The sequence below is a fragment of the Phyllobates terribilis genome, unplaced genomic scaffold (genome assembly GCF_046119375.1).
Source record: "Phyllobates terribilis strain yellow unplaced genomic scaffold, ASM4611937v1 Scaffold_12__6_contigs__length_324123572, whole genome shotgun sequence".
NCBI classification, from domain to species: domain Eukaryota; kingdom Metazoa; phylum Chordata; class Amphibia; order Anura; family Dendrobatidae; genus Phyllobates; species Phyllobates terribilis.
The window spans coordinates 239,298,609-239,323,297 of NW_027362772.1; the positions used below are offsets into that span (position 1 = coordinate 239,298,609).

Consider the following 24,689-nt stretch of genomic DNA (forward strand, 5'->3'; position numbering starts at 1 on the left):
CAGTGACAGCCCCAAAACATCACTGCTCTAGAGGAGATCTGCATGGAGGAATGGGCCAACATACCAGCAACAGTGTGTGCCAACCTTGTGAAGACTTACAGAAAACATTTGACCTCTGTCATTGCCAACAAAGGATATATAACAAAGTATTGAGATGAACTTTTGTAATTGACCAAATACTTATTTTCCACCAAAAAGTAATAAAAATTTCTTTCCAGATCAAACAATGTGATTTTCAGGATTTGTTTTCTCATTTTGTCTCTCATAGTTGAGGTCTACCTATGATGTCAATTACAGGCCTCTCTCATCTTTTTAGGTGGGAGAACTTGCACAATTGGTGGCTGACTAAATACCTTTTTTCCCCACTGTATCTATCTACGCATCTATTCTCTTTCTAGATTTTTGATTGTTGCCCTGTGATATGTTTTCTGATGGACCGGCTCAGGCGAGGGACATTCTACATCCACCCTCCAACCCCTTTTTTTCTTCTTTCGTCTCCTCCCCTCTTTCTTTCTATTCTTCTCTATATTTTTACTTTGAATTCCTTTTATTTCATCTGGCTTATTTTTTCTTATATACATGCATATTACGATGGAAGTGTAAAAGAATTGTGTTTTAGGCTTATTAGGATTCGAGAGGTCATTAATACCCAATGTCAACTATGTTCCATAATTGTTATGTATTGATCTCTTGGCAATCATATATAATATTACATTCTTTGTGAAAAACAGTAAATACTTGATTTACAATAAATAAGCTGAGATGTGGCCTGCTTTCTGTAGCACACTAGTAGCAGAAAGAATTTAGATTTTCAAATATGGAGTCCTGGATGGAGCACAATATCAGCACAACAGAGTTCTATGCTGAAATGTGCCCTGCTGTCTATGGCTGGACCACACGAATAGCAAAAACGATTGATCTGCTGGAAAGTCGATTTCCCAGCCACACAGGATCCTATCTGAACTATATGTCCGACAAGCAACTGCCTCGCTAACAATGACGCAGCCTCTCTGCGCTGGTACACTGACAAAATGGTACGAAAACAACATGTCTGCTCTTTATATGGAGAGGGCCATGTGACTTCAGCAGTCAATGACACAAGCCCCTGTGTCTGGACTTTTGTGGATGGTTTCTGCGCCTTCATTGGCTGCTGGAGTCTCCACACATTCGCTCATCTCTATTGACTTTAGGATTGCTACCCCCCTCTCCCCAGTAGGTGGCGCCCTCTCACTCTCTGAAAAGGTTATTCGCATACTCGCGGCAGTGATTGTCTATTGTGTGGCTCCATTGCGACCTCTAGCGTCTAAATACAGTAGGCAATGCAGCCTCTTTCCCATAAATGACCTCACATTCCCTGACAGCTCAGTACCTATTACTTCCGGGACAGTGACGTCACGCTTTCTGATTGGTTCGCTTCCTTGATGGCTGATGACGTCCAGCTCCCTGATTGGCGCCGATTTATTTCCGAGCCTGCACGTGTTTTGTGGTTGGCAGACAACATGGCCGCGCAGTGGCCGGAGGTAGAGCGGGCAGAGAAGGAGAAGCGGCGGGAGCTGGTGCTGCAGGGGGTGGACGAGCGGCTCCGGCAGTGTGACGGCCGCTTACCGGCCGATCTCTTCTCGCTCTCCCTCCTGAATTACCTGGAGGTGAGCGGCTGCTCGGAGCTGCGGGAGCTGCCGGCTGATCTGGGCCTCCTCCGCCACCTGCAGAGCCTGATCCTGTGCAAGAACAAGCTGCAGAGCCTCCCTCGGAGCCTGGAGCAGCTGCGCGGCCTCAGGGTGCTGGACGTGTCGGGCAATGAGCTGGAGGAGCTGCCGGCAGAGCTGTGCGAGCTGCCCGAGCTGTGCACGCTGAACGTCAGCTGGAACCGGCTGCGGGAGCTGCCCCCGGGGCTGGAGCGCTGCACCAAGCTGGCCGGACTCAACCTGGCCCGCAACGCCGTCCGCAGCCTGCCCGCCGGCCTGCTCAGCCCCCGCCTCACCCTGCTGGCCGCCATCTCTGCCGCCGACAACCAGATCCAGGAGCTGGGGCCGGACATCCGCCTGCTGCCGGCACTGAAGGTGCGAGCGGTCACCGGGGGCGGGGGTGGTCTCAGCCAGGGGTTGTCGGGTGGCTGTCCTTCTCGCCCCGGGGTTGTCGGGCGGCTGTCCTCGTTCTTCTCGCCCGGGCGGAGGGTTGTCGGGCGGCTGTCCTTCTCGCCCCGGGGTTGTCGGGCGGCTGTCCTCGTTCTTCTCGCCCCGGGCGGAGGGTTGTCGGGCGGCTGTCCTCGTTCTTCTCGCCCGGGCGGAGGGTTGTCGGGTGGCTGTCCTCGTTCTTCTCGCCCGGGCGGAGGGTTGTCGGGCGGCTGTCCTCGTTCTTCTGGCCCGGGCGGAGGGTTGTCGGGCGGCTGTCCTCGTTCTTCTGGCCCGGGCGGAGGGTTGTCGGGCGGCTGTCCTCGTTCTTTTCGCCCGGGCGGAGGGTTGTCGGGCGGCTGTCCTCGTTCTTCTCGCCCGGGCGGAGGGTTGTCGGGCGGCTGTCCTCGTTCTTCTCGCCCGGGCGGAGGGTTGTCGGGCGGCTGTCCTCGTTCTTCTCGCCCGGGCGGAGGGTTGTCGGGCGGCTGTCCTTCTCGCCCCGGGGTTGTCGGGCGGCTGTCCTCGTTCTTCTCGCCCCGGGGTTGTCGGGCGGCTGTCCTCGTTCTTCTCGCCCCGGGCGGAGGGTTGTCGGGCGGCTGTCCTCGTTCTTCTCGCCCGGGCGGAGGGTTGTCGGGCGGCTGTCCTCGTTCTTCTCGCCCCGGGCGGAGGGTTGTCGGGCGGCTGTCCTCGTTCTTCTCGCCCCGGGCGGAGGGTTGTCGGGCGGCTGTCCTCGTTCTTCTCGCCCCGGGCGGAGGGTTGTCGGGCGGCTGTCCTCGTTCTTCTCGCCCACGGGTCTGTTCCCAGTGGTTATTTGGTATAGGGAGGATAATCCATGGTTAGTTATTGACCACACTTCGGGTATCATTCTGCAGCCACTCTGACTGCAGGCTTGTGAATCCTCACGTTGCGCACACTGTATGCTGTTGGGATTCTCTTGTGCCGGTGGTGACTATATGTGACCTCAAGTATGTGATTTGCATACATGCGGGCACATGCCAACTAGACATGCGTATTGAGTGAGCTTCGACGTCTAGTCGGAATGTGGCTAGAAGTGTGCAAATCATATGCTTGCGGTCACATGACCTCCCAGAGAATCCTGACGGTGTGCAGTGAGGATTCACAAGTCACATAGGGTGACTGCAGACTGGCAGCCCAAGGCTGGACAACACCTTGTCTCCACCTTCTTACTTAGTCCTGCTCACACAGCTGCTGTTTGTTGCAGTGAGTTAGTGCAGGCAGTGCTCGGCAGAAGCCCAAATCTCTCTCCTTATCGGCATATGACTGACTGTATTAGTCTATGGGCTGACTATACTGCACATTGTCACAAACTGCAGCTCTGTACAGAACCAAGTCCGGAGTGGATTTCTGCCCCTGATTATAAGAGGATTTCCAGTCACTGACAGGAATCAGAACAGTAAAATCTGTTTCTACAGTGAATTTTGACTTTCCTCGTATGCTGCTGTTTTCCAGAGCCTGGACCTCTCCAATAACCAGCTGACAGAGATCCCGCACGAGCTGGCCGACTGCACCAAGCTGAAGGAAATCAACTTCAAGGGCAACAAACTGAAGGACAAACGACTGGAAAAGATGGTGAACGGCTGCCAGAGCAAATCCATCCTGGAGTACCTGAGGGTCGGGGGCCGAGGAGGGGGCAAAGGGAAGAAGCCGGAGAACGCGGTTAAAGAGGAGAAGAAGAAGAAACCACGGAAGCAGAAGAGGGACAGTGACGGAGGAGAAGAGGAGGACGAAGCCGAGGTGGAGGACGTGAATAAGATGATGCTGAGGATCCTCCACATATCTGAGAACCCTGCCGCCCTCACAATCAGCGTCGCTGCCAGCGCCAAGGATGTGCGGCCATACATTGTCTGCTGCGTGGTCAGAGGCATGAACCTGAAGCCGGGAAACGCCCTGAAACGGTTTCTAACAGCGCAGGTGATTATGGAGAGGCCTGGACTGCACGGGTTGTGCCAAGGTTCAACGTTATCCCATAGCCGTAGGTTATAACTTCCCGATTGCTAGGCATCTGACCCGCTAAGACACCCACCAACCCAAGAACCAGGGCTGGAGAGGAGCCTGAGCATGTGCACCTTTGTATCTCACATTCTCAATGAGGGTTCATATTACAGTCCCGGGTGCTCTAGGGTAGCGGGAGGGGATCATAGTACAGTCCCGGGTGCTCTAGGGTAGCGGGAGGGGATCATAGTACAGTCCCGGGTGCTCTAGGGTAGCGGGAGGGGATCATAGTACAGTCCCGGGTGCTCTAGGGTAGCGGGAGGGGATCATAGTACAGTCCCGGGTGCTCTAGGGTAGCGGGAGGGGATCATAGTACAGTCCCGGGTGCTCTAGGGTAGCGGGAGGGGATCATAGTACAGTCCCGGGTGCTCTAGGGTAGCGGGAGGGGATCATAGTACAGTCCCGGGTGCTCTAGGGTAGCGGGAGGGGATCATAGTACAGTCCCGGGTGCTCTAGGGTAGCGGGAGGGGATCATAGTACAGTCCCGGGTGCTCTAGGGTAGCGGGAGGGGATCATAGTACAGTCCCGGGTGCTCTAGGGTAGCGGGAGGGGATCATAGTACAGTCCCGGGTGCTCTAGGGTAGCGGGAGGGGATCATAGTACAGTCCCGGGTGCTCTAGGGTAGCGGGAGGGGATCATAGTACAGTCCCGGGTGCTCTAGGGTAGCGGGAGGGGATCATAGTACAGTCCCGGGTGCTCTAGGGTAGCGGGAGGGGATCATAGTACAGTCCCGGGTGCTCTAGGGTAGCGGGAGGGGATCATAGTACAGTCCCGGGTGCTCTAGGGTAGCGGGAGGGGATCATAGTACAGTCCCGGGTGCTCTAGGGTAGCGGGAGGGGATCATAGTACAGTCCCGGGTGCTCTAGGGTAGCGGGAGGGGATCATAGTACAGTCCCGGGTGCTCTAGGGTAGCGGGAGGGGATCATAGTATAGTCCCGGGTGCTCTAGGGTAACGGTACACTGTTCAAGCAAGGCGAGTGGCAGACTTGCCTTTAACATTCTGTGAGGTGATGGGGGTCATAGATAAAAAAGTGCTTGATTTGTATAATTTGGCCAACAGGGTGGGGGAGGGTAAGGAGTCTGATTAGGGAATGTCATAGACCTTCTTCTAGGAGTCATTTTATCCTGTGGGACTCTGGAATGAATGTGATTGTCTGTGGTAGTGCATTCTAGAGAACTGGTGCAGCTTAAGAGATGGAGATATACTAGGCTAGCAGAGGGGTCTGTATTTTGATACTTCTTCCTGAGGCTGCAGATAAGGATTGTATTTTATTTTCCAGCTGGTGTTATGTAGCGTGTTATCCACTTGGTGGCAGCAGATGACTACACTTCTGTGTCTGTACTCCTGTCGTACACATATCCGGCTCCTACAATCCACGCACTGTGTGTCGGGGGATCTCATCGTTTAAGCATCACAAAATTCATTTGAAAGCAGTGACCTTGTGTTTTTCATATTCTCAATATTACATTTTGATGTTTTAGACCAAACTTCATGAAGACATGTGTGATAAGAGAACATTGGCAACCATTGCCACCCACGACCTGCAGCTAGTGAAGGGACCCTTATTATATGATGCCAGACCCCCAAAGGAGTTCACGGTGAGTTAATGCATTTACCCTGCAGTAGATTTGTGTGTAATAGGTGTAAGGAGGAGCCCTAACATGTAACCTGGGTGCTGTCATTCCCAGCGTCAGCGGGGCCGGTCGTTGCCCCCTGGGCAGTGTGAGCGGGGCCGGTCGTTGCCCCCTGGGCAGTGTGAGCGGGGCCGGTCGTTGCCCCCTGGGCAGTGTGAGCGGGGCCGGTCCTTCAGACTTTTTCCAGGTTGCAAATTATGGCCAATATGTTCTAAAATAAAAAAAAATAAGACAGAAGCTCAGATAGGGGGCAGGTCCCCTATAATGTGTTTTGTAGACGGCCATCACTCCAGGCTCCTGTAGGCAGCGGCAGGAGATACAATGACAGAGCGGCTGGACTGGACAGATTAGCTTACCCCAGCTGTCCATCCTGCCTGGGGCCCTGCTGGTCATTCGGCAAGTGTTGTGGAAACTTTTCTGGACTTCGCAGAATTTGTCTTGTGGGGAAATAAACGCGTGCGGTGGCGAGACGGAGGACATACGGTGTGTGCGGTGAAGTCTTTATTGGACCTCATTCAGACATCTGATATATATATTTTTTTTTTTTCCTCATTCCCATGTACAAGAAAAATGGAGCAGTTTTTTTTATTTCATCAGGTTGGATAAAAAGAGAAAAAAATGTTTCTCAACCCTCTCCTTTCTGACAGTCCGTGAAAATCTGATAGCAGCCAAGGGCCATCCATTTTTTTTCATGGGCCCATAGACTTGCCAGTTTTGATCCAGACATGTGATTGGCCCCATAGACTATCACAGGTAAAATAAAATCCAATTTGAAATGGACAATATTCACATAAGTGGTCCTCACCAAATATATAGCTATTAGAAAATAGGAAGGGTACCAAGGAGGAAAAGTATGTGAATAAAATTTAACTTTTAATAATGAGATTAAAATATTGATGAAACAAATTATCATACATCCAAGGGGATGTATATTGGGCCACTGCTGTAATAAATTATGAACAGCTATGACCCACAAATTCCCCCTAGGGAATGGCTCTAATGGTTGCTGATGCATGTGCACTCTTAGCATCCAAGATGCTATTTGTGGCCGTCTTCTTCCTATACATATCTGTCTGAATCATATTCTCTGCATCTCTATGGATCATGATATCTAGGAATGGAACATGATCCCTATGGAAGGAGAGTGGGAGCTTCAAATTGAGCTGATTATTGATCTCCTCAATAACAAAGTTAATCAGGGTGTCTCCTGTGCCCTTCCAGATGATCAGAACATCATCTATGTAACGTTTCCACGTTACAATCTGATCTACATAGATGGACATATCCTCTGCGAAGACAAACTCCTCTTCCCACCATCCTAAATAGAGATTTGCAAATGTGGGTGCGACCGCCGCCCCCAAAGATGGGGATAGATGGGATCCCTAGACAGGAGATTTATAACACCCAACCATCTAATTGTGGGGACATTGGCTGTGGAATATTTTGTATTGGTGCTGTCACATTGAAGTCAGGACTTAGTGGGTCATAGCTGTTCATAATTTATTACTGCAGTGGCCCAATATACATCCCCTTGGATGTATGATAATTCGTTTTATCAATATTTTAATCTTATTATTAAAAGTTAAATTTTATTCACTTACTTTTCCTCCTTGGTACCCTTCCTATTTTCTAATGACTTTCACAGGTACGAGTGTTATCCGTGAGAACCACAAATGGCACTCGTACACACAAATCGAACGTCTGAATTAGGCCTTACTCTGACCATACACCAAAATGAACGTCAGTGGGTCTGGTCTACTATTGAATGTTTACATTATCCCCCAATGACAGAGGTCGGAAAATGGAAGGATTGGGCATGTCTGATTTCAACATGCGCCAATCTTGGTTGTCATGGGCGATGAGCTGCCACCAGAGTTGTCGGACAGCGGCTTACCCCCGCTTCATTGAGATCGTGTGCACCCTTGGCTGTGCCAATTGCATATGAGGGCTCGTTGGGTATAGCGGTCATGTGAGCATTTGGCCCACAGCTCTCTGTGGCCAGCTTGAAAAAAATTGACCCATTGGGCTCTTAAAATGCTTCCTCTTCTGGGAGTGGGACGTCATTTGACCCCCTGCGTCAATCACAGAGATTGGCTGCAGTGGTGAGGTTTCCGCCTGAGTCAGGGAAAAAGTAGGAGACTGGATCAGAGCCAATGTGAAGGCTTCAGCCAGTCAGTAGCTGCTGATTACCTGCAGCGGTGACCATCAAGGAGACAGTCAGTGGTGCGGAGGAATGATGCACCGCTGACCGTGGGTGCTTCTGGAAGGCGAATATCTGTTTTTATCCCAAGACCACCATGAGATTGTTTCTTTTAATCCAGGTGGACAATCCCTTTAAGAAAAGGCTGAATTGTTTTTCCCATAATGGGCCCCATAAGTCTGATGTTGGTGAGATGGGCAGCCAGTCACTCCCATAAACCTACCTTTACTCGCACACTTCCAGGGTCGGGCAGGAGAGGCTGCTGTCCGTGACAGCGCTCTAAAAGGCGGTAATTCTGAAGGTGTAGCTTTAGCAGCTGTCACTTGCACAACATTGGGGGCGCTCTAACGTGGTACTGATGAAGGGGCTCCGGCTGTGTTGTCCTGCTGTACAGTACCGCAGCGCTCCGGACACAGAGGAAAGTGTGAACCTTGCCCGTTTCCAGCGCTTGTTGTTCGCTCTGCAGCTCCCGGAGCTGTGTGCGTCCTTCCACGCCGCTCATGCAGAACCTGAAGTGACCTGTTTGTATAGAGCCTAATGACTCCTGGCTAATCCCGCATTGTTCGGCCCTAATCCGCAGGCCTGGTATTTAACAAGCGGAGTGAAAACACGTCGGACATTTGTCTGGCTTAGTCCTGGTCATCAGAGGCACGTAGTCAGATGTACCTGGAAGCCGGTGCTGTCCGATCTGTGGTCACCTAGCGTTTCATAGAGGCCTGAGTGACATCGGACCGGTCGTCTCTGCGACCTGCAGCCAGCCTACCAGCAGCAGCTGGAAGGCCGCAGAATGGAGGCCGCTGCCGTCACATCTTCACCCATCACCGACTGTGGTCTGTTTTGCCGTATAATTACTGATGTCTATTTTCTATATAATAGATCATACCGCTGAACCGCAAAGAAATAAACGCCAAGGAGCTCCTCCGCCAGCTGAAGTTCGAGGCCGAGGAACAGAGGAAGCAGAAGAAGCGGCAGAACGTATCTGGACTTCACAAGTAAGTTCTGCTCCTCCTGTCTGCGGAGATGAGATCACTAATTACCAAGCCTTGTTGGGCTTTAAAGGGGTTGTCCAAACCTCAAATTTTTTTTCTGGGAAACACATCTATAATACTGGGATAATAAAAAAGTATATTTACCTTACTGATCCTCCTCCAGTACTGCATGGGTCCCCCGCCAGTCTCTGACATGTAACCGCTGCAGCCAATTTCCCCAGAGGTCACCAACTCATCACTGTGGTGGCCAATAATTGGTTGCAGCGGTCACAAGTCCGCCTGGACCGGAGAGGACGTACAGAGATCGGCGAACATATACATTACTGTGTACTGATTACCGGACACATCAGTGACCCCTGCAGTCAGTAATTGGCTGCAGTGGTCACATGCTTCTCAGTACTGAACAAAAAGTACAGAATGACGGGGGACCCGGGCAGCGCTGGAAAAGATGATCAGTTAGGTGAATACAACTTATTTTACTGCGTTCTGGATAATTTAAAATAGGTGGCGCTATAGAGTTCAAGTCTTCTTTTTCTCTGAAGAGACAATTTGCATAAAAAAAAAACAAATTTTCAAGAGCTGGCTGTCAATCAGCAGGACGTCTGCAGTCACTCCCCATCAGATCAGCAGAGCAGACCGGAAGAGAGAGAGCTGCTCTGCTGATGTAGATCACAGCTGAATCGCTGGTGCCGGGTAGAACAGGCTGGTAGTTGCCTCTGTTTTTTTTAGCTCATATTAAATGATTTAGTCCTGGACAAACCCTTAACCCCTTCATTCCTGGGCCATTTTCCATTTTTTGTTCTTTCGTTTTTTGCTTTCCTTCTTCCCAGAGCCATAACTTTTATCTACTTTTTGGTCAATACAGCCATGTGAGGGCTTTTTTTCTTGCGAGACAAGTTGTACTTTTGAACGACACCATTGGTTTTACCATATAGTGTACTAGAAAATGGGAAAAAAATTCCAAGTGAGGTGAATTTATTTATGTTTTTTTTATATACTATGTTCACTAAATGCTAAAACTGACCTGCCATTATTATTCTCCAGCTCATTATGAGTTCACAGATACCAAACATGTATCTTTGTTATTTTTAGTGGTGGAAAAAAAAATCCAAAGGTTGTTTTTTAAAAAAAAAAAAAAAAAACACCATTTTTCAGAATCTGGGGCCGGGTGAGGGCTTATTTTTTGCGCCCTGAGCTGACATTTTTATTGATACCATTTTGGTGTAGATATGATCTTTTGATTGCCCTTTATTGCGTTTTATTGCAATGTTGCGGCGACTAAAGAAACTAATTCTGGCGTTGTGATTTTTCTCGTTATGTCGTTTACCAATCTGATTATATTTATATATTGATCGGGCGGTTCTGAACGCGGCAATACCAAATATGTAACAGTCTATTCAGTAGGACTATTAGCTGTGTATCCACCTGACTTCTGCACAACACAACTGATGGTCCCAACCCCATTTATAAGGCAAGAAACCCCACTTATTAAACCTAACAGGGCACACCTGTGAAGTGAAAACCATTTCCAGTGATTACCTCTTGAAGCTCATCAAGAGAATGCCAAGAGTGTGCAAAGCAGCCATCAAAGCAAAAGGTGGCTACTTTGAAGAACCTAGAATATAAGACATATTTTCAGTTGTTTCACACTTTTTTGTTAAGTATATGAATCCAAATGTGTTAATTCATAGTTTTGATGCCTTCAGTGTGAATGTACAATTTTCACAGTCATGAAAATACAGAAATTTCTTTAAATAAGAAGGTGTCCAAACTTAATACACCCTAACATCAGATAAGGTGAACGGCCATGGCGTCCTTGCTCAATCCCCAGTGCTAACTGCCCAGGATATCCTGGTCACTGATCTCTGGGTGACAGGATCATCGGTGGGGCGCGCCCTTTGATCGTGCTGCATTCACTGTTGACTGCAACAATCAAATGGTTAAATGACAGATTGGAGATTCCTCCGATCCCAGCTGTCAGAGCGGGAGCTCGGCTGTCATCAGACAGCACCAGGTCTGGGGCAGCGTTGGACCGGACCATGGAAACGCTGCACTGTTAAGGCTCTCATGGGTTGTAGGTCATTAGGAAGCTGAATTGTATTAGCACCCCTCCATCATGTGTATCCTAAGACATAAGCGTTTCTCACGCTGCCTAATGGAAGGAGCTGCGCAGCTCAGCGACATAAGTGTTTGCTGTGCCTATAGTTACGCTCCGTTTCCCGGCTTCTGCATCATTGTCGGTGGCCACCAACCCGAGAGACTGTTGTGAAGAGTCCACTTGGTAGAGGCAGATGAGTCGGCTCAGTTTGCTCTTTCTGAATAGTGCAGGTGTCCCCGCTGTGGTCAGTTACATAATACATCATTGTTCTCAAGGACTCGATTCCTAGAATAAGACGTCACTGTGAATCCGGCATTCCAGCACCTAAGTGGTGACACGGCCGACACTGCCATTGTGTGTACCTAGGTGTGTTCACTGCCTATAGATCGGACATGTATAATATTTCATATCTATCTAAAGGGAAGAAAAATGCTGCTCCTATATCAGCACTTCAGATACTGTTACTGTGCTGCTCTTCTTGCATCGGGCTCTGGGATGCTTCTGACTTGGTGTCCATCGGATGCGTGGCCAGTACTAATACGTCAGCTGCGGAGTATCAGGTGGGCGCTGTGTCAGCAGCGCGTCTCCATACTGAAGTGTCCATCTGATGAGCCTGCGTAGCAGAGGCTTCCATTTAGCATTAGATGGGCACAGAATTTATGCTGGCCTTGGCAAAGAGGAGATAAAAGAATGGGGGGCAAAGCGCACAACAATAAATGTATAACACTGATTAATAGCAGCCTGTCACATTGGTCATGTCCGATCTGCAGCAGGAGCGGAGGTGATTGCTATGTACACTGTTCAAAAAAATAAAGGAAACACTTAAACAGAATATAACTCCAAGTGAATCAAACTTCTGTGAAATCAAACTGTCCACTTAGGAAGCAACACTGATTGACAATCAATTTCACATGCTGTTGTGCAAATGGTATAGACAATAGATGGAAATTATTGGCAATTATCAAGACACTCAATAAAGGAGTGGTTCTGCAGGTGGGGACTACATCTCAGTACCAATGCTTTCTGGCTGATGTTTTGGTCACCTTTAAATGTTGGTTGTGCTTTCACACTCGTGGTAGCATGAGGCGGACTCTACAACCCACAGAAGTTGCTCAGGTAGTGCAGCTCATCAAGGATGGCACATCAATGCGAGTTGTGGCAAGAAGGTTTGCTGTGTCTGTCAGCGTAGTGTCCAGAGGCTGGAGGCGCTACGAGGAGACAGGCCAGTACACCAGGAGATGTGGAGGGAGCCGTAGGAGGGCAACAACCCAGCAGCAGGACCGCTACCTCCGCCCTTGTGCAAGGAGGAACAGGAGGAGCACTGCCAGAGCCCTGCAAAATGACCTCCAGCAGGCCACAAATGTGCATGTGTCTGCACAGACTGTTAGAAACCGACTCCATGAGGGTGGTATGAGGGCCCGACATCCACAGATCCCACAAGAGACCATCTGCAACCTCATCAGGAGCATGCCCAGGCGTTGTAGGGAGGTCATACAGGCACGTGGAGGCCACACACAATACTGAACCTCATTTTGACTTGTTTTAAGGACATTACATCAAAGTTGGATCAGCCTGTAGTGTGTTTTTTCCACTTTAATTTTGGGGATGACGCCAAATCTAGGCCTCCATTGGTTAATAAATTTGATTTCCATTGATGATTTTTGTTGTCAGCACATTCAACTTTGTACAGAACAAAGTATTCAATGAGAATATTTCATTCATTCAGATCTAGGATGTGTTATTTGAGTGTTCCCTTTATTTTTTGAGCAGTGTAGTTTTGTAGGATTCAGTATAACTCGTATTCATACAAATCTCTGCTCATTCTGGACTTTTCAGTAAAGTGGGCGGTCCTAATCAGTGATTGACAGCCTTCCTTGTATAAGTTAGCATAGCCAGCTGTCAGTCACTGATTGCTCCCTTCTAGAGGTTTGCACTTTTTTTAATTTTTTTTATTTTTACATGAATAAAAATAGTTTTATTCTCTCCCAGCTGGCAATAAATACACAGGAGGATACAATAAGTTATGACGTGGTATGTCTTAAGCAGCGATTGTGTTCTCCCTGGGGCGTCTTGGGTGGGGGAGGCCATCAAAAGACTTCTCTTATAAGGTCTCCTCACAGTTGTGTAGATGGCACCACATAGGTGTCCATGTATAGAGAGGTGATGATGTTCCTCTGCTCCCCAGATACCTTCATTTATTGGATGGCAAAGAGAACTACCCGTGCTTGGTAGATGCCGAAAATGCCGTCATCTCCTTTCCACCGATCACAAATAGTGACAAGACCAAGGTACGGTGCAGAGGTATTTCTGCAATTCCAAAATATTAATAGTACCAGTAATCAAATTAATGTTTATATTTGAATGAATTGCTTAAAGGATTTGGCAAATTGGCATTATCCCTTTTTGTTACTGGCCCATAATTAGCTGATGACAGCTGTCCCCGGGGCGCGCTCCCTGTCCCCGGGGCGCGCTCCCTGTCCCCGGGGCGCGCTCCCTGTCCCCGGGGCGCGCTCCCTGTCCCCGGGGCGCGCTCCCTGTCCCCGGGGCGCGCTCCCTGTCCCCGGGGCGCGCTCCCCGCAATCATCTGTGGGGAATCTTTAGCTTGTGTACAATTTTCTGGCAGCGCCACCATAGGGGAAATGAAGTAATACAAAGTCCCTGTAGCAATCAGAGCTGGGCTACTAATGTATGGACATGTCAGGCCACCCCAGAGACCTTCCCTTCATCACCTCTGTAGGGTGGGTGTGTGACTATAGTATTCCTGCCACTTAGACTTATTACCTAGCCATGGTCAGACCCCCAGCGCCTCACTGATGAGTGATAATAATTACAGTACGAGCAAAATTTGACACCACTAACAATGTTTTGTTTTCCCAGATCATTAAGTCCACCCGGGACCTTCTCCTCGAGGTGACAAGTTCCAACAGCTTGCAGATCTGTAAGGATGTCATGGATGCCCTCGTTGCTGTGAGTCCTGCTTTTACCCTGTCTCTCTTCTATTGCCTTTATTTTGTTTTTTTTAGTCCCTGTTGTTTAAAAATGCTCTTTGGTAAGAATGGACTTCTTGGATCAGGACTGAGTGATGGTATGGGTTCAGCGGGTTGTGAGATTCCCTGCCTTACAGCGCTGTGTAGCATTACAGCAGCGGTTAGAAATGATTTAAAGGACCAGGTGATAATGTGAGGTGCTGACTTACTACTTATACAGAGCATCTGCATTCTAAGGGATTAGAAGTCCTTGAGCTGCCAATATAGCTCCTCAGCTGCTGCAGAACTTCATAATACAAATACATTCCTTAACTGCTGATAAACTTCACAAAACACCCGAGTCCCAAAAGTTTGTTTTTCTCTTTCCGCTCCCCACTTGTATCCAATCTGGATCTCAGAGAAAGTGATCTGTTCGGAGGAGTCTTTGCTTACCGTCCTAGTTTTCACTTGTGCGGTGCAGTTTCTCTGTACAATGAGGCACCTCGGATGCTATTTCTGGATGCGCTGTGTCTTTAATGGAAATAGTACCGTGCCCAGGGTGTAATTTCATCCCTTCTGATATACAGTCATGTGCCGCCGGCAGTGGAACATCTTTGGCTTGTAATGTGTTAGGAGAGATCTGCTAATGTGCCCTACATGCTCAGCAGGGCTGTAATGGGCACCTGTAATGATGTGGGCGTCGTCGGTGGCAGACATGAGAGACTGGTAAAGGCGAAGAACCAGGTTCGAGGACAGGGTCTTTCAAAAGGATGTTGGTCATTAGACTTTTATCCTGATTTTAGATTTTTCCTGATTGGTGGTGACTCATATAGAGTCGTGCCAGATGTCTGCCGTCCAAACAATCATCTAAACCATCATTTGGCTGACCGCTATCCAAAGTTTATGGTGGGGTGCTTTAGGAATCCTGTAATGCTCCCCAGAAGGCAGAGCCAATATTAGCTTTGTACGACTGCCACTTGAAATATATTAAAAGTAGTCAGTGACCTGTAACCAGAATGGCCAGAACCTGGAGATATGGAGGGGAGGATGCACTGATGGACTCTGCAGATCATCTACGAAGAGGATTAATTGTTATTCCGTTCCGAGGGCTAAACCAATACATGAAGTCATTATATGGGGTTGGGAATGGTAGGAAAATCCCGAATACCAGGATGTCTGTCTCTAAAGATCAGTCAATGTGAGCTGCTGTGAACGCTCTCCAAATTCAGGTCCGAACAGAGTGCAATAGATGGCCCAATATCTGCCTATACCAATACTGATGGGGCTGGTCATTACAGTGTAGACAATGAACAGGACTTCTCTATTTTAGTAGTTTTATAGGCCCCGCACGTTCCTACACAGTAGGATCACCTTATATCGGAGTCACCCAGACTCCATACGTTCCAGGTTTTGGAGGAGGAGGGTTGAGTACATATGAGGATGGGCTGTGGGGACTTTAGGCAAAAGCTTTCTCTGATGGTGTCAGTCTTCAGCTGAGAGGAGAGGGAGGAGGCTCTGGGGGACGGAGGAGAGAATTGAAAGTGTTGAATAGCTGTTAAGGGTTGTGAGATGGGGAGGATATGAGACATGAGAAGTAGGTTTGTTTTGTTGCCGTAAGTGTGGACTTGAAAGTAGTGAGGGACTATTTGAATGCGATGAAGTGCTCGTTGGAGTGGGACCTTTCCATCTCTGCTCAGCAACCCTGGAAGCCCGTCGCAATTCTTTAGTCTGATTGGTGTGCCAGGGTTGCCTATTGATTGTGTGAGATTTGGTATGTGTGAGGGGGTCGACCGAATCGTGAGCTGCAGCTGTTGGGGTGTTATATAAAGCAGCAGCAACATCTGCATCGTGTAAGGAACTTATGTCTGTAAGAGGAAGAAGGGATTCTGAAAGTGTGTAGGTCAAGGTGTTTGAGATTTCCCTGAGGGTGTGCAAGTTTGTGAAGTGAGGATTGTGGACCTGGAGAGAAGAGGGCAGAGAATGTAAGTAGGTTGTGGTCAGACAGAGGGAGAGGGGAGTTAGAGGGGTTAGATAGGGAACAGAGGCGGGTGAAAATGAGGTTCAGTGTGTGGCCATCTTTGTGAGTGGTTGAGGAAGTGAGAGTTAGAAGCTTAGAGACAGATGAGTGGGAAGTGTCAACGGGGATATTTAAGTCGCCCATAATATTAGTGGGGATGTCAGTGTGAAGGAAGTGAAGTAGCCAGGTGGTGAAGTGTTCGAAGAAAGTGGTGGCTGGTCCTGGGGGGTGGTAAATGACAGCCAGTTGGTGGGGAGAATAGATGCTCATACAGTGCACCTCAAAAGAGGGGAGTGTAACGGAGGGCTGCAGTGGGATTTGGGTGAAGGCGCAGTTCTCTGACAGGAGAAAAACAATTTCTCCACCATGCTTGCTGCTGGGGCGGGGGATGTGGGAAGGTGTAATCCACCATAAGAAAGTGCTGCTGAAGAGGCTGTGTTAGGCCACGTTCACAAGTTCAGTATTTGGTCAGTATTTTAGATCAGTATTTGTTCCACTCTTGATTTTGGCTTACAATCAGAGGAAAAGTATAATAGAAACACGTCACCACTTCTGTATTTATCACCCACTCCTGGTTTTGGCTTTCAAATACTGATGTAAAATATTGACCAAATACTGAACATGTGAACGTGGCCTCAGAGGGAGTGAGCCAGGTTTCGGTGATGCCGAGGAAGGAAAGTTTTAGTAATGAAAAGATCATGAATGTAGGAACGTTTGTTTCAGACGGAGCGCACGTTCCATAGAGCTCCTGTTAGTGGGCTGGGTGGATGGGTATAAGGTTAGAAAGGTTGCGAGAGTTTGATAGATCGTGGAAGAAAGGTAGAAGTGACTGTGGGGATGTGGTGAAGAGCACGAGAATTTGGAGAGATCTCGACAACAGTGAGGAGGAGCAGGACAGGGCATGAGGTGGCTGTCTGTTTGGAGACACAGGATTGAATGTTGAGAAACAGTTCTGAGGAGGAGGTGAGATGTATGGAGGGAGAGATTACCAATTCCTTACTAGGTGAAAGGATTAGTGGGGTTAGAAAGTGAAGGACTATGTGGGTGAGAGTAAAACCAAACAAACGTTGTGTACTTTGACTGTGTATCCAGTTTCTTTTTGTTCACTTCAGGTTCAATTCCTGCATCACGCTTATATGACACTTGCGTGATACACTGTGCAGACTACGTCAGCAGACTCACTACTCACAATATACAGGTGCATCTCACAAAATTTAGAATGTCATCAAAAAGTTCATTTATTTCTGTTCTTCAATACAAAAAGTGAAACTCATAGATTATATAGTCATTACAAACAGAGTGATCTATTTCAAGTGTTATTTCTGTTACTGTTGATGATTATGGCTTACAGCCAATGAAAACACAAAAGACATTATCTCAGTAAATTAGAATAATTAACAAAAAACACCTGCAAAGGCTTTCGAAGCATTTAAAAAGGTCCCTTAGTGTGTTTCAGTAGGCTCCACAATCATGGGGGAGACTGCTGACTTGACAGATGTCCAGAAGGCAGTCATTCACACACTCCACAAGGTCCCAGAGTTCCAATTTTCATTTGGAAATCAAGGTCCCAGAGTCTGGAGGAAGAGTTTAGAGGCCACAATCCAAGCTGCTGGAGGTCTCATGTGAAGTTCCCTCAATCAGTGATGGTTTGGGGAGCCTTGTCATTTGCTGGTGTAGGTCCACTGTGTTTTATCAAGACCAAAGTCAGCGCCGCCGTCTACCAGGAAATTGTAGAGCACTTCATGCTTCCCTCTGCCGACAAGCTTTTTGGAGATGGAAATTTCATTCTCCAGCAGGACTTGGCACCTGTCCACACTGCCAAAAGTACCAATACCTGGTTTATAAACCACAGTATCACTGTGCTTGATTGGCCAGCAAACTCGCCTGACCTTAACCCCAAAGAGAATCTATGGGTATTGTCAAGAGGAAGATGAGAGACACCAGACCCAACAATGTAGACGAGCTGAAGGCTGCTATCAAAGCAACCTGGGCTTCCATAACACCTCAGCAGTGCCGCAGGCTGATCACCTCCATACCACGCTGCATTGATGCAGTAATTGATGCAAAACGAGCCCCGGCCAAGTATTGAGTGCATTTACTGAACATACATTTCAGTAGGATAACATTTCTGATTTTAAAAACATTTTCAAGCTGTTATAAAGTATTCTAATTTACTGAGATAATGACTTTTGTGTTTTCATTGGCTGTAAGCCATAATCATCAACATTAACAGAAATAAACGCTTGAAATAGATCACTGTTTGTAATGACTCTATATAATATAGGAGTTTCACTTTTTGTATTGAAGAACTGAAATTAACTTTTTGATGACATTCTAATTTAGTGAGATACACCTGTATGTGCTAACAAATGCATTCAGGTGTAAAGCAGAGGGGAGAGGTCTTTATCAGATAATTACAAATGGAGACAGATGCGGGGTATAAACATAGGGAAAGTAAAACAGACTGGTCATAAAGAAAAGTGGTGAACGGGGGTCGTGCCGGGTCGGCTAACAAACATACCACGTTAATGCAGACAGGAATGGTAAGGTTTATCACAGAGTTGGAAAGTTGGGTGCCATAACAGGTTGATGCAGACAGGAATCTGAGTCACCCAGACCCCACATGTTCCTACACAGTATTGTCACCTTATTAGCCATTTCCATAGCTAGGACATAGTAGCCACTTGCAGCATCAATTATCGTATCCTTCTGTATGTCCCCTTCAGTAGCCCTGTATTGTGTGAGGTGATGTAAATTGCATTCGTTAAATGTCACCATAAATAGAAAAAACCCAACCACCTGCCTCGTAGTTCCAAGCAAGTTGTGAGCATCAGTCGTCCATGACACGAGCACAGTTCTCCGAACAGCGCAGGGTGGTCTTCACTCCTTATTTCCACTAATTGAGGATATTGCGGTTCCTTAGGTATCAATTCTATAGTAACCAAGATTCTCGTCAGACATGCAACTTCCACCACTAAGTACATGTGCTGGGCTCCCGGGAAGTTCAGGGGAACAGCTTCTTAGAAGGATGGTAAATTACTGTCTATTGTGTCATCTCAGCCATTGTCCATTCTGGTCTAGCCAGTCCAGGTCTCCTACAGCGGCCGTATCTGGAACAAGGTGGCCATTCTTTTTTTTTTTCTTGTTTATTTTTAATCTTATTCCACCCTATTTATATTGTTTTTTTTTTCCTTGTACAGAAAATGGCAGAACTGAATAAATTCACTCTGGAGAACAAAGAGGAAGAGGTTACCTCCGACACCGAGGCTGATGGAGGACGTGACAGCCAACCACACCCGGCAGCTGGGCCAGACGCGGAGGGCAGCTGCCATCTTGTCCTGGAGCAAGTGCGGGTGGCCGATGCAGACGGAAATCTCAAAGTTTTATACCCTTCGAAAACCGACCTGAACCTGAGTTCTTCATCTTTCGCGGTGGTGCGTTAGCCATGTCCCTTCACTACGATCAGTGTATTTATTTTTTATTAACCTTGTATGTTTTACTCTTTTCTTCGCGCTGCCGCCTCTGCAGTAATTACATGCACACCATGTGCATAGTAATAAAATTGTACAGCCTGATTATTTCTCTGAGTCCTTCTCTAGGGGGTACGGGGTTGACTAGCAACCGCTACACTGCTTTGGGAGACCACCAGCACATGAGTCTGTGTACAGAGCTGATTGGCTGCAGCGGTCATATATATGTTTATACAGCTGTTGATGACAGGGAGGACATAATGCTGAGGAGCTGTACAGGTTCACATGGAGATCCACACTAAAATCCTCATAAACTGCTTGGAAAATTAATCCATTAATTTTTTTTTTTTTATAGAAAATATAGTTCATTATTCATATGAGGAGTTTCTTTTACACCATTTATTTATTTTTTAACTGTTCCCTTTTTTATATTTACTTTACTTTTTTACCTTTTTCTACTTTGTACTTTTTCTACTTACTTTTTTTTTTTTTTTTTTTTTTTTTTTTTTTTACCCTTACTTTTTTATACTTTCTCACTTTTTTGTACTTTATTTTTCTTTTACGTTTTTACTCTTACACTTTTTTTTTTTTTTTTTTTTTTTTTTTTTTTTTTTTTTCTTTCAGTAGTATTTCCTGTAATATCCTCCTCCTTTAAAAAAAAAAATAATAATTTTTGAACACCTTGGGAAAAGAAAACTGACCTATTATTTTCTTCATTCCTTGACCTATATCCTAAGCCACTGGCATTGCTAGTGCACATGAAAGCATTTTGGGGGGAAAATACAGAAGCTTTATCTTAGGACTCATTCACATGAGTTTCTAATGTTTTATATCCAGGTTAATTTTGTATGTTAATGCCCCTGGTCACACACTGATTCAGATCTTATTACTCAGTGCTACCAGTTTTTATAATGTGCCCTGGAAAGCAAATCTGTCACCCATGAGAGCGAGGGCTCCGGCGGGGAGGCAGATTGCTGCAACCTCTCCCTGATTTCTTCATCAGAAAGCCGGTGACTTGTCAGTATGTTTTTGCAGTGTAGGAGGAAAGGGAAAACCTAAAAGTTTGTTCATGTTGTCATTGGTCCAGTGTGAGTCCTGCACCCCCCCCCCCCCCCCCATCCTGCAAAGTTTTTACCACTGACCAATCGTTCTGCCCCCGGTCTACATGGGATTTCTAGACTGAGACGTTCACTAGGTCACCTCTTGGTGTAATCCTATAATTGTGCATTTCCCGGTGTGCTATCCAGGCAGCGACATACCACAGCTATTGACTTCTGGGTGTAACAAAGGATTGGGCATTTGGTAACAGTAGTTCCTGGCACCGGATTGTGCAAGAGCGGGACCCAGCGAGACTTGGCAGCAGAACATGTTTTGTCTCTGATATGTTCCAGGCATCATGTTCTCTAATCTCCAAGAGCCGTTTTTCTTATAAGAGTGGGTAGAAGTGTGTGCTGCTCTTAGAGATCGGCGTGGCATCTGGGCCCACTGCCCACAGGTATAAAGAAGTGGCGCATTGGGGGCAAAACTTCCTCTCGAGCTTTTGTGGTCTGTATCACCGCTGCGGTGCATGTTGTACATGTCGTGTTCACACTGGTTATAAATGCATTCACGCAGCTTTGTTTATTAGACCTCTTCTTTTCCAAAATTTGGAGTTGATGCCTTAAGTGTTTTACAAGCAGATTTAGGTTTTTGTGATGTTCTCAATACTCCGTTTCGGCTGCGACACAGGTAACTTCACAATTGCAAAAATCCCAATTGTGCTTGTTCCTTGGCATCGGGAAAGATGGCCATTCTCCAAAAGACTTTGGGCACATAACAGAACTTTTCAGCTCTTTCCTTCCCAGCGTTCGGGTCTCTTCCAGTTATCTGCTGGTGCTACATAAAAACTTGTACTCCCCTTTAATCCTCTCCTTTGAGTAACTATTTGCTCATGTAATAATGGCTGCTGGTCAGACGTGACTTGGATGAGTAAGAAAAGGAAAGGTTCCCATTGTCTGGCTCGGCTTCTGTACATAGTACGCGCCTCTGATAAGCTCTTTACAGCTGTACGTACAGGGAACGTTCTGTCAGGACATGGCGCAGGCTTTCCATATTGTTTTCTTTGTGTGCTATGACTGTGAATCAGCACGTGTAACAAACAAGACTTAGGAATTTTATTTTCTTAAAGTAACTGCATAAATATGGAAACTTTCTTCCCAAAACAGTGCTACTCCTGCGCATAAGGTGGGTCTGGTATTGCAGCTTTGTCTCAGTCTCTTGAATTTTGCTGGTTCTAGAAGAAAGCAGTGAGAGGTAATGGAGTCACTGCCACCTCCGAAGCCCCCAGCGGCTTCTTGGGATGTTTTATGATTTGCCGGATGAATACGGACCTATATACTGTTATTGCACTGGGGTTCCCTTTAGTCTGTGTCCGCTCCTGTGCGGTAGCATATATCCAACACCTATCTCCAGTGTAACTCGTGACCCATATTTTAAGAGATTAAATAACAAGTGGCCATCGCTTTACTGCCATTAACACAAAAACTGTGCCCCCTTCGGGAGCGTCCTGGCCAAGCTGCTGCAAGTAAGCCTTACATCACCAAGCACAATGCAAAGCGTCGGATTGAGTGGTGTAAAGCCACCACCACTGGACTGTGGAGGAGTAAAAATGTGTTCTGTACAGTGATGGATCACACTTGGGTTTGGCAAATCTTAGAACATTTCCCACATAAGTGCATGGTGCCCGCTGCACTGTTTGGTGGAGGAGGGCTCATACTATGAGGATGTTTTTCATGGTTCGGCCTAGGTCCCTTCCAAGAGAATTCATAATATTTCAGCATACCATACATTTTGGACAATTGTTGCTTTTAAATTTGTAGGATCAGTTTGAGGAAGATTATTTTTTTTTTTTCTGTTCCCCATGACTGTGTCCAGTGCACAAGGTCCATGCAGACATGGTTGGAGGCATCTGGTGGGAAGAACATGATCGTCCGCAAAGAGCCCAGACCTCAGCTTCATCAAACACCTTTGGAATGAATAAGGCCGAGAATACACTGCCATATATTCTCCCATGCAAGAGAATCGGGCTGGTTATGCTAATGACACCCGGATCAAACTCTTGACAGTCTAATCTTAGTGTCATATACGTGTGATCTGAGTTTCTTGCTTGAGAGTATTGCAGCACAGAGAAGATGTAGAACTTAATTTCTCCATCTTCTACATTGTCTCTGTGGGTGTACATTGGACTGCACTCGGATGATATCCAAGTGCAGTCTGGTGTTTCACACGCACCCATAGACTTGTATGGTTGTGCATGATCCGTTTGCTATCCAATAAAACATCAGATCGCGCTCGGCCGTGCTGTACGCCAGTGTGAGCAAGGCCTAACAGATGGTGACCCTGGCGTCTCCTCCATCAGTGTCTGACCTCACAAATGCTCCTCTGGGGTGAAAGGGCAAAAACTCCCACAGATTTCTGACAAGACTTTATTAGACTTTAGATTCATTGACGCATTAAAAAAAAAATCAAAAAAACTATAAAAACACTGTAAGTTAAAATAATTAATAAAGAATATCCTGAAGTCCACATGTTCATCTGTCTAAAAACCGCCTATCTGCAGATGTACCTTGTTGTCTATAAATGATGATGGCTTCTATCTGCTGTTGTAAGGTGGTGCCGATTGTCCACAGTACCGGGCCTGCATTAATCATGATGTGTGCTAGCTCATGCAAGCCTCTACAGAAAGAAGAGAAAGGATCTTGAGTTTCCTGCTGACGTCACCGGAGACTATAAAATGAATAGGCGTTTTGTGTAATGAGCACAGATCCACAACACACAATGAGCAGCAGCTCAGGTTGAGGGTTTGTTTGCTGTTCCCTGGAGAAGTGAAGTGCTTTTTTTTTTTAACAAGCAGCTAAACGGCAAGATGCTGCCTCAAAGAAAACTCGCCTGGTCTGATAGGAAGAAGAAACCGAAAAGTGAAATGGCTTTGGGGAAATGTGGATTAAACCACGGGAAAGATTCTTCTTATCCTGCAAATGTTTTCCATAAAACATCCGGCTATAGACTACATGAAAGTAGAAAAATGTCCTACTGTGAGGTGACCTGCTCCAGCCTGGCTAGACGGGGACCTTCAGGAGCTGCGAGGACTCTCAAGAAGAATACTATGGCCCAAAGTCAGTTCCTACCACCCATCAAGTCAATAGGAACAGATGGCTGCTTATCCAATCAGTCCAGTCTTCTCTTGGGTGAGACTCTATCTAGAGGACCTGTGGATGGAGAGGGCTGGAGGTCAAGCACATTTTCAAGGAACCCAGACACCTTTGAATCTGAAAATCAAGGAGATTCCTTCACTCCAATTTCTTCTCCAGGTTGTGTCGTCAGTCTTATTACTGGCTCCTGGGAACAGAAGACCTTTGGTTTAGAGGACTTTGCTAGATCAGAGGTGAAGAAGGCTGAGACTCCAGACCTCTATGGAACTTGTCTACTGGTTCTTACCTCGAGAAGCAGTGGTGGAAAAGACTCTAAAGCCCAACAGATGTCTAATACCATCAGGAGGACAGGTGGCCAGTCACAGAGATGTCTTAACTGGAGCAAGACCACCAGAAGAGGTCTCTCAACCTGGAGGAGCTCTGAGGAACCTAATTCTAGAAAGAAAGGTGTAGAGAAACGGTCTTCTGGAGACTCTGCCTTTGGGACCGACACCTGGAGCGAGAACGCAGAGGTGGACATAGACATGGGACTAGAAGTGAATACACTAGAAATGGACCACTACACCCATCAGAGGATTATTAACTGGATCTTACAAGTTAATGCTGCTTTATTCTCTCCTCAAACATCCGAAAACCTGAAATGTCCCCTTACCGAACAGGACACCTCCATTAAGATTGTTTATGATGGAGATTAATAGACAAAAATATGGACCTAGAGTGATTAGAACAGTGGTCTCCAATCTGTGCTGACACTACAACTCCCAGCATGCCCTGACAGCTGTAGGCTACAGTTTCCAACAGCTGGAGAGGAACAATATGGAGAACATTGTGTAAGTCCATTAGCTACATCGATGACTTATGTTACATTGCACTTCCACCATCCTTAATACAACATATTAACTGGGGAGTGGGTCATATTCCTGACTCTCCCCCCTAATAATAATATTCTGTAGATATGATCTTGTGTATATATGTATATACTGTAGTTGTATGTGTATTT

At 46.9% G+C, this 24,689-nt stretch overlaps 1 protein-coding gene across 1 annotated transcript; it reads left to right on the top strand.

Annotated features, from left to right (window-relative positions):
- Positions 1 to 1,444: 1,444 nt before the first annotated feature.
- LRRC47 (leucine rich repeat containing 47) lies at positions 1,445 to 19,604 on the top strand. Its single transcript, XM_073656731.1, has 7 exons — positions 1,445 to 2,060; positions 3,582 to 4,043; positions 5,607 to 5,723; positions 8,836 to 8,951; positions 13,232 to 13,334; positions 13,924 to 14,013; positions 19,230 to 19,604. Exons 1-7 carry the CDS (start codon positions 1,500 to 1,502, stop codon positions 19,470 to 19,472), a joined length of 1,692 nt encoding a protein of 563 aa, XP_073512832.1. The 5' UTR covers positions 1,445 to 1,499; the 3' UTR covers positions 19,473 to 19,604.
- Positions 19,605 to 24,689: the final 5,085 nt, after the last annotated feature.